At 42.8% G+C, this 10841-nt stretch overlaps 1 protein-coding gene across 1 annotated transcript; it reads right to left on the reverse strand.

Moving 5' to 3' along the window:
• Window positions 1-3808: 3808 nt before the first annotated feature.
• Window positions 3809-7693, reverse strand: CCDC182 (coiled-coil domain containing 182). The gene is made up of 2 exons (XM_024195370.2): window positions 7565-7693; window positions 3809-4270 (listed from the first exon to the last, which is right to left on the reverse strand). Exons 1-2 carry the CDS (start codon window positions 7691-7693, stop codon window positions 3809-3811), a joined length of 591 nt encoding a protein of 196 aa, XP_024051138.2.
• Between the last annotated feature and the right edge of the window lie 3148 nt (window positions 7694-10841).

A 10841-nucleotide genomic window follows, 5' to 3' on the forward strand; every position in this document is an offset into this window, starting at 1 on the left:
GACAAGAGAACCCCACTGACTGCTCTCACTGCAACAGTGAGAGTGGAGGGAAACCCCACTGCATTACAGCCTATACTCCAAACATTGAGGTAAATAAAAACTCTCTTCCTCTTCCCAGCTCCCTTCCTCCCTAGCTCATTCTCTCTCCACCCCTCCAGCATCTCTCCCTTCCTTTCCTCTCTACTGCCTTATGGTGATAAGGAAGGGGGATGGGTCTAAAGCAGCCCCTTCTATATTTCCCTTCTCAATCCACATAGGGCAGGGGTGGGAGAAAGAGAGCGTCCAGGCCAGTCAATACACTAGCTCAGAGTCCTGCTCCTAGTCCCTACCCGGCCTCCCAGTATTCACACTCTGCACAGCCCCAGCAAATCTCCACACACTCTGGGCTCTGCCCAAATAACAACTCCTCCTCCCCTTGGGTTCCATTGACTCACCCCTCCCTCCCCAGGTGCCATTTTCTTAGACCCCAAACCCTGCCCACATTTCATTTCCTCCTTCCCCTCCGTGCAGTCCCTTACTTACCCAGCATGATTCTCCAAACTCTAGGGAAGCCAGGGCCTCCAGGCCAGCTCCTCTCAGCAGTGCTGAGTTCAGTGATCCCCAAAGTACGCCATACGGCTGCCTTACACCCTCCCACTGGAGTTAGGGGCAGAGAATTAGCTAGAAGCTGGTTCCCTGCCTGCTTCAAGCCAGCTACACACACAGCTGCAGCTACCTGCCTTGATGTGCACAGGTGTAGTGCATTGCCCCAGCCATTAGAGCAGCCCCAGTTAAAGGAATCCCTGTTTAGCTGCACTGTCCAGTTTATTTTTGGTCACACACACCCCGCCCCGAATTTTACATGGCAGCCCCCACAGTCAATTTGAAGACATCTTAACTCCCCATGAAACCCCTCCTGATCAGAATACCGATTCCTGGTGCATTTGGAGCAACAGAAATGAGAAGGCTGAAGGTGAATTAGAAAAATGCCCATTGTTTTTCCCTCTTGTGAAATTTAATTGGTTTTTCTAAAGTAATAATGATGATGATGAAAACACTGTACAGGGGCTGGAACAGACGGGGGTCACTACAGGCAAATGGAGAAAATTAATATGTACTTATTATACTGCCTCATTATACACTTCATTCCTTACCAAATCCAGAGGAAAAATAAAGCAGAAACCTACCAGGCCAGAGGGCAAAAGCAGTGACAAACATTGGGCCTGATCCTGCAGTGTAATGGATGAGGGTGGAGACGTATGCCCTCACAGACCCCACTGACTTCAGCATAGGGATCTGCCTGCATGCCCCATATTGCAGGGTTAAGGCTGAGGCCAGCAAACAGCTCCCTTCATTGTGCATCTCATTGTCAGTCTTTGGTTTTAAGGACTTTACAAGATAGCACCAAAAATTTTCCCCCAATTCAGGACAATATTTTCCTGCTGTTATCCTGTGAGTCAGCCCACGTTGGTACAACACAAATCTAAATAGAAAATGTGTATGTGCAGGTTGGAAACACCTAGACTTCCTAGAAACATCGGCTTGAATCCACGCACTCTGACTCAGCCCTTCATTCTTCTGAGGTACATAACCTCAGGTCCATGCATTTTACAATGTGAGAGACTTTTTCCTAAGACCTAAAAACCAAAGCCTTTGCAGAGAGATTAATGATCCTATGGCAATTTCTGTTACAGGAAGGGTTTCAGCTGGTGGCTTTGGCTAAAATTTCCCCTCCACACATTGTTGTGCAGTGCACTGACTACCACACTACACCCCAGATGTGGCTGCATTTTACTGTTACTGTATGTATTTATGCCCTGATCTTGCCCTGGGATGTGTGCAGAGGTCCCCACTAACTTCAGTGGGACTCTGTACAGGTACAGGGATCTGTCCACATGAATTCACTTATAGGATTGGAGACATAGTTTGCAACGTTGTTTGAAATTCTCCACGATGAAAGGAGACATAAATAATATAGGTTGTTTTATATGAGTAAGGAAAAGGATCTGATGAAGAGATAGGGCAAAAACATGGTCGTTTGGGGTTTGTTAATCAATTCCCAGAGTCGGTTGTGATCTGGAAAGGAAGGGTTTCCATTATATCTAAACCCACAAAGTTTGAGGCAGACAGTTCAGACAGTTTAAAGTCTGATTCACCTGTAACTATTAAAACTACAGGAAAAATGGGCCTAAGTCAGAACTCTTGATTAAATCCCCCTCAAACTTTGGAAGAGTTTGGATCCAGACCTGGATGTTGCAGCTGACACACATATAACTATATGCATACCAGATATTTTATTTTACAGTACCATAAAATCTCCTGTCTATAGAGCCTTCCATTTGGGGATTGTGAGGCTTAACTGAGTCTCACAACACCCCTATGAAGGGGTGTGTTTTACATATGGGGAAACTGAGGCACAGAGAAGCTAAGTAACTTATCCAAGGTCATGCAGTACCAGAACCAGAATCCAGATCCTCAGACTCCCAAATCTATTCTTCAACTACAAGATTCCCTTTCCCCTCCATCAATAATAAGAAAATGTGAACTCAGACCCTTTCTTTACATGAAAGGGTACTGGAGACGTGATGATAAATTCTGGAAATAAGGTTTTTTATTTTATAGGATACTTGGATCTAACTAGATTTGTCCACTATCCCATAAAATGAGACCAGCAAATATTTTCCCTTTCCCCCACAGTCCATATGGCTTTTGCCATTTGTTTGTGCGTCACTGATTCCTAGCAGAGAGCGAGCTGAAGGTCACCGGGGTGAATTCCCTTTGCTGCAACACATTTTTGTGAGATGGAATCAATATCCATAAGATCATCATCAGCACCATTCACACTGACCGGAGGGAGAGCTTGGAAAGGAATGGAGCCTGCGCAGAGTCAAAGGGAAAAAAAAACTTTAGAGAGAAATAGTGTTACCAAAAAAAATCACCATCTGTGATCTGTTCCATTGCTGCTGCTGCCTTTTTAAATTTTCTTTTTCTATTTATTCTGGAATTGAGGGGGAAAATGAGCAACACTGGAGTTATTTTTGTATGTTTTATATGCTATTATGGGAGACTCAGAGGAAGAGACTGGGGCCAGACAATGGTGTCTGAGACAACAAGAAGGAATAATGTATAGGAGGATGGAAGGGAAATCAGAGCTGGGGAAAAGAGGTTACTTCCTGTACTAGCACCAAAGCCCCCCTTGTTCTATAGGGTTAAATTCTCTCCTCCTCTACATGCATGTGTCACTGAACTCAATAATGCAGCGTCAGTTGCTGCATTACAGAGACGAGGCACGGGTAACTGGGAGTAAAAGGCACGCTCCAGAGCCCAATCTAGTCACTGGGAGTATGTCTGTTGAGGTCAGTAGGCTTTAGATTAGGCCCCACGTGACTCTACACACACATCACCTCCAAAGGGGTGGATCTGAGGACACAGATCACTTCTGTTTTGTGATGTCCGCAGAACACTAAATGTATAAGGCCTGATCCTTTCAGGTTCCAAATGCCCCCAACTCTCATTAGCAGCAGTGGCAGAAATGGGAAAGGGCGCAGAGAAGGGCAACAAAATAAAGTAATGGACAGTCTTCTGTCTGAGGAGAGAGTGAAAAGATCAGGACAATTTAGTTTAGACAGCAAACGAAGAAGTGGTATATAAAATCATGAATGGTATAAAGACCCTCTTTTTATAGCTTGGTTTCCAAATAGCGAGGGTTTTGGCATAACTGCTCAGCTCTTACACTGAGTATTCAAAGATCAGTCTTGCTTGTGAGTCCAGAGCCGTTCTCAGGTACGACACTATTATTTTTCCCCTTTGTCGTCCAGGATTTATATCCCTAGACATTTTTCCTCCAAAGCCTCCTCTCTAGATCAGCACATTTCTCCCGCAGTTCTTTCTCCCTCGGCAGCAAGAATGTGAGTACTTTGTTCCGTACTATGCCTCTGTCTTCTTCTTCCCTCAGCCGCTGCTCCACGTGGTTGCTTCTGGTTTCAAGTTTTGTTACCACGTCCATCATGTAGCTGAGGGTGCCCTCTATTTTACAGATCACCCTTGTCACCTCTTGCTTGAAATCGTTCACGTCCCTCTGTACGTTTTTCAGTTCTTGCCGCAGTTTTTCCACGTCTGATGCATGTTGGCTGCACATGGCCGATGCCAGTGTCGAGAGGAGGCATCTGGCTTGAGGATTATTTGTCTCCACTTTTTTACTCGTCAGCATGTCCAGGGTCATCGGAATCGTCTCTTCTTTACACAGTGCCATTGTGCTCGTCTCCAAGAACGATTGGATCTGGTTTGCCACCTGAAGTAGCAGGGTGAAAAGCAGTTGAGAGTCAGTGGTACCAGGAGTGAGTCCCTCAAGCTGACGTGTCCTCCATCACATTCCCAGAAGTCCTCCTGTCAGGGCAATGATGAAGGACAGGTGGACCAAGGCATGGGATTGTGACCTCAGCCAACTGTAACACTGGTGGCATTAGTTCATTTACATACTGCAGGTCTGTTGAGCAAAACACTGTTAAACTGGGAGCCAGAGTCTGGTGTCAGACATGTACACTGGTTTAAATCTAAATGAGTGGAGTTATTCTTGACTGTGCGCAAATCAGAATCCTGCCTTGTTTCTTTAAAGCACCATATTCCCCTATGATGCTAGATATACATTATCAGAGAATCACAGAAGTTACAGGCAGAACACACCTATTAGATCTTGCAGGCTACCTCCCCACTAGGACAGGATTGTTCTCTAGTCTATAGCACCTTTTCTAGTATTTTGCCCAGTTTAGTTTTAAAACACCCAAGCAACAGGGTTTCCACTGCTTCCCTAAGGACTATTTCACAGCCTAATACATCTCACTGCCAGAAATTTCCTGATACTGAGTCTAAATGTTCTTTTCTTAGTTTCATCCCATTAGGCCTAGTTATACCCCAGTGTATCACACTAAACTATTCCTCTGTCTCATTGGTGGCAGGAATAATAATAATGCTGAATTTTGCTTCTGCTTGAAAAGTCTAATCCCACAGCGATCCTCATTAAATTTAGCTCTCTTGTTACCGCATGGCTCTGAAATACATTAGAACCTTAATTTTGCATAAGACTTGGGTGACACCAAAAGCTTTGGTAAGCTCAAGAGAAGGTACAGTAACCTAATCTCAGATGAAGGGGCCAACAGGCATTTGGGAATGAAATGGCGTTTCCTCAAATCAGAGTTCACAAAATAGGGGTTTCAACTGTATAACCCTCTGAGAACATACGCATCATAGAAGAGAACATAATAACAATGCCTAGCCATTCGCGTCTTTAAAACCAAGTGCCAACAGCAACTAAATGAAGACCCTAGTTCTGCAAAGGGATCTGCACAGGCCATGGGAACAACAGACTGGATTAGACCTCAGACCTATCTACTCATTATCCTATCTCTAACAGTGGCCAGTACCAAACACTTCAGTAGGCAGTTGTCGGGTAATCTGCCCTCCCTCCCCACATTAGGACTCATCCCCTGAGCCACCCTAAGGGTCAACCCTTATTCCTCCTTGACCTTCTATTGTTGTCAACGAGACTCCATATGGGAGCAAAGCTCCTCTTGTATGGACCGGGACCTAGAAGAAAGTTCTGATTATATCAGCATCATGAAATACAATAACGGTATTAACAACACAGAGCTCTTACAGGGCCTGATCCAAAGCCCACTGAAGTCTCTGAAAAGATTCCCATTGATTTCAACAGGCTTTGGATTAGGCCCATATATAGCACTCTACATCTTCAAAGTCCTCAGCAAAGAGTAACTAATATTATTTGTAATGATTAGTTTCATACGACAGGATTTGTGGGGGTTCATTTGGCACTGAGCCAACCTTAACTATTTGTAAACCATGTGGAGTTTTGGTTTATTAAGATCCTAAATATAGTTCTCTGGTGACATCAGTGCTGAGAGAGCACTTTTTTTTCTCCATAGATCAAAGGTGGACTTTTGTTCTCTACATTGGGAAAAGCGAGTATGCTGTAGCTCTGTCCGTTTAATTTCATTTTGATTGATCCTTCAACACTCTAAGGGGAACGTGAAGGTAGAACTCATGCCCTGGAAAACACAACTGTGCAATCAAACTCTAAAAATACACTTTCACTCCTCCTAGAAAATATCTTGGGCATGGTCCTTGTTTTGATCAAGAGGGGGAAAAGGAGGGTATTGAAAGAATCTTAAGTAGGAAGAGCCAAATATAGCTAGTGGAGGAAAGGGGAAGGCCCAAGATGCCTTTCTTCCAGATAAAACCTCGAGAACATTCAAGTAACCTCATTTGTGCCTGCACTCACTGCTTTGGTCAAAGAACTTTAAGAGGCTATAACCCCATACACTGTCCGTTTCCATGAGAATGATGACAGCACATGGCTAAGTAATTAAAGCTGCAGTATCATATTAGGGCTCCAGGGTTTACCATTGTCTGATGAAGGACCAGGTTGCTTTCAAACCCAAAAACAACAACAAAACAAAATAATTTCTATCCTTGAGTGTTCAGAGAAACACCCTGGAAAGCATGTGAACTGTACAAGCATTCAATATGTGTTCAGGGCAAAGAAAAGAAATACCATTTGGTACAGACAGTACTTCTGCATGGTGTGTTTGGAGTTCAATAGTTCCTGCCGGCCCCCAACACCCTTACAAATGTAAAAAGTAATAATAACAACCATGACATTCCCATGGTCTGTCTGTCTATTCATTCCCACTGACTGCAGAGGCACCTGCTGGTAAGTGAAGAAAGTGCACAGTCTTCATTCTCTTTGGGGGATATAAATAATAATTAATAAAAAGGGGAACATATTTATAATACCCACCCTGTTCACAGGGATGTTGTGTGGAATTTATGAATGAATGTAAAGTGCTTAGAGTGCCTTGGATGGAAGGACTACAATGGAAGAGAATGGAGGAAGAATGGTCTTGTGGTTAAGCTAATAATTGTGAGTCTGGAGATGTAGGTTCTCTTTGCATCTCTGCCACAGATTTCCTGTGTGATCTTGGGCAAGTAATTGAATCTCGCTGCCTCAGTTTCCCCTCCTAAAATAGGGATACTACTTCCCCACTTCACAGGGTGTAAGAATAATTTCAATAGCGTTTAGGAGGGGTTCAGATATTATGGCTTTTCTAAATGCCATAAAAATGCCTATAAAGCATGCACAGTGTTGTTACAAAACCAATACACAACAACTCCGGTACATCTGCTGTGTGAATGGGGAAATGCTAGATTCTCCAACACAACTCCACACTCTCCCACAGGATTTTCAAGGAATCAAAAATGAACATAAAAATGTATCATCATTTATATTTGGCTTCCTTGCAAGATCACCCCTGCTTCATTACTCCCTGCCTAGAGGAGTAGGAGTGGATGCTGATATGGATATTTCTGTACAGAAGAGAGAGACATAGGGAAGTCAGTCTAGAGGTTAGTGAAAATGAATGGGCGTCAGGATGTCTGGTTCTACTTCCATCTCTGCCACTGACTCATGTGACATTGGACAAGTCATTTCATTCCAATGTGCCTCAGTTTATACATCTGTAAAATAGGAATACCTACCTCCAACAGGTGATTTCAGGCTTTTCTAAAGTACTTTGAGAACCTTGGTTGAAAGATGAACATTGACTTCAACAAAGTTATTCCTTATTAACATCACGTAAGTCAGAGGAGAATCAGATTCATACTCAGGATTACCAACATCCTCAGTTCCCCAAGTATCCATGGAGACCCAAGCACTTTGAACATTATAAGATACACTGGTTGGGTGCAGAAGAATTCACAGAACAGGATCACATATATATAACATGATCTGATATGTGATATGTGGAGGAGAGGGGGAATGTTAGTTAAAGGATCTAATGTATATGGGAAGCAAGAGTACCAAAAGGGGAGGTAATTTTGACACAACCATCTCTACTGAGGTCACTGGAGAGTTCATTGAACCTTTCTGAAAAGCATATTTCTTAATTTTGAGTTTATAATCAAACAAGGAAAGTTTCATATGGGTTGAGGGCTTGGCTACACATATTTCACATGCCTCTATTAGAGGTACTTCCAGCCCTACGTTTCTATGATGGAGTTCCAATAAAAATACAGTTGGTGGGAAACAATCCCTTTTATTTTTTAAACCCCCAAATACTGTATATATGCCTAGAATAATATGAAACTCATGCATAATACCCAGATTCAAACCCCATTTCCTAACCACTCACATAAAATTTTCATTACAGATTACTGCCCTGTAGTGGAACAGAGGGCAGCTTTATTAGAAGACACAGCACAGCAGTCTAGCAACAGAAGAATGTGCCAGTTGACAGTTACAGATATTCCTCTGTGAGATATGGCAGAATGGTGGAAATGAAACAGATTATATAAAAAATGAAATTCAGAGCAATTTCTAGTAAAGAGTCAAAGAACCATATAATTCAACATTTATATAGACAAGGCTTCAAGGGAACTCTTAAAAAAGAAACTGGAGGTAATGTTAAGAAACTCTGGCTTGATTTTTTGTTTTTAATCAGTACCCTGGTTTGTACCATTTATACCCTCCAGCAAAACAATGCAGGAAATGTCCCCGGCTTTTATTGCCCTTGTTTGATTGCTGTTGCTTACTTCCCCCCGCCCCCCTCCGATTTTGCTTTTGTGTTGCACTCCTCTTGACATGAGGGCAGATGACACATTTTGTAATTACTCTTGTCACCAAGGCAATACTGCATTTTTATGCTTGTTAAGGATGGGGCATTATCTTCCCCAAATGTGTCCACGTGTAATTCCCCCACCCATCCTAGCCGCTATGTGCTGTGCTACAAAAATAACTTAAAAAGAATAGAGAAAAAGACAGTCCCTTTTCTCTGTTATTAATTAAGGCTGAAATGGAACCCCAAGGCACGGAACAGTAAAAATACCTGTATAATTTCCAAGGTGTTGCAGCTGCGACAACGTTCCGCAGCCCTGTGACTTTCCCCCAATGTCATTTGTCATAATTTGACACTGATAAAGAGCTTCTCCAGTGCTGTGTCTTTGCAAGGCAGTGAACATATCCATATCAAAGCCTCTTGTATCTTCCTTTTAGAAACAATCTGCTGCATTTTTCTGGCCTAGTTTCCTTTCAGATCTCAAACATGTGTTCCTCCCGCCCCCCCCCCTCCCCACACACACACACACACTCTCCCTTTGGCCTGCCCCCTTCCCTCTCTTTTCCCTTGTTCTAGAGCTCTGACGCTCCTCTAGAGGCTAATGATTAAATATTCTTTGGGAAAATGGTAAGGGGTCATTCAGGCTCCACATTCCTCAGTATTACAACTTTTAAAACTCAGATTAATGTAATCCATCAACCACAAACACACCCCTGCTAGCATTTTAATTAAAATACATAGGACGTCTTTGTGGGACCATATAATATTTGCCAACAGTCTGCCGCATTCTGCTCTAAAGTAAGCCAGTGTAAATCCAGCATAATTTCACTAAAGTCAAAAGAATTACTCTGGATTTACACCAGTGGAATAGGGCAGAGTCTGGGCCAAGGAGTGTTCTGTAAATTTCATTTTCTCTGCTCTACACCAGGTAGTACAGGAAGGAGTCATTGAACTACCTGCAGACAAAGGTCTGAGCAGAACAATTTTGTGGGTCCTTACTAGCCTGGAGCTGCCGTAATATTACTCTGAGTAACATAAAACTAAACTTCTTTGTAGCACAGTGGAAGACAATTTCTGCCTGTTGAGATGTCAACATGAATTATGTGGACTTAAAAAAAAAAAATCACATCCTTCCCAAGTTACTTAACTTGCAGGCCACTGGATTACTGCTTCCAGAAATCGGTACTTTACAGCTCCAGCCATTTCCACTCAGCTCACCTGGGAAACATAAGATGAAGAGTACTCATGTGCAGGGCCGGCTCCAGGGTTTTTGCCACCCCAAGCACCTGCTTGCTGTGCTGGTGCCTGGAGCCGGCCCTGCTCATGTGATGAGTAATGAACCACTGGGAATTTCTGGACAAGTAGAAGCGTTAATGCACATGATCCGTTATTAGAAAGGGTTATTGATAACAGGGAGATCCTTACACAGCACAGAAGAGTAAGATTACTTTGATAGTCAATAATTATTATTCAGTCCCCAGACTCCAAAGCTGTCTGTCTGTCTACTTAACACAGAAGAGAGGGGAACGACGTTCTTGTGACCAAAGTACAGGGTGAGGTGTCATGAGGTTTGGGTTCTATTCCCACATTTGCTGTACTCCTTGGCATAGTCCTCCTTTGTGCCTCAACTTCCCCATCTATAAAATGGGGATAATAACACTTCCTTACCTACTATGAAGACTCATTCTCATTCAGTATTCCATAGTTTTTAAAGCACTTTAAGATCTTAAGATGGAAGGTGCCACAGAAGTGCAGAGTATTATAATTAAAGCTGCAGCTGTAATTGGGAAAATGACTATGTGAAAATGGCACCTCCTTATTTCCCATATCTGCTCCCTGCATGTCAAGTCACAACACTTAAATTACTAACAAAACAAGCACTTACCCCATTAGAGTTGCAGAGCTAATGCAGATAGGGGAAAATGAACTGGCATCTATGCTGCCTAGTGCATCAACAATGCAGTAATGGAAGCTAGGAACCTTTTTGCATCTTTTGATTTGCAAACTGAGTAAATTTGATGTGGAAGACCATGAGAGAGAATAAACAGGGATCTCCATAATGCTGTTTTTACAGAAACGCTTTTCTGTTTACAATGGCACTTTAACAAGGGCTTAATAAACAGCATTTTCTTGTTTTTGAAAAATACAGACAGGGCAGATAAAGTTACCAATTAATTAGCATCACATCACAAATGTAGCCTCCGTATTCCCCAGCCATATGGTAATCTCAATGCG

Source organism: Terrapene carolina, unplaced genomic scaffold (assembly GCF_002925995.2).
Source record: "Terrapene carolina triunguis isolate 2854851 unplaced genomic scaffold, T_m_triunguis-2.0 Scaffold231, whole genome shotgun sequence".
Lineage (NCBI taxonomy): Eukaryota > Metazoa > Chordata > Testudines > Emydidae > Terrapene > Terrapene triunguis.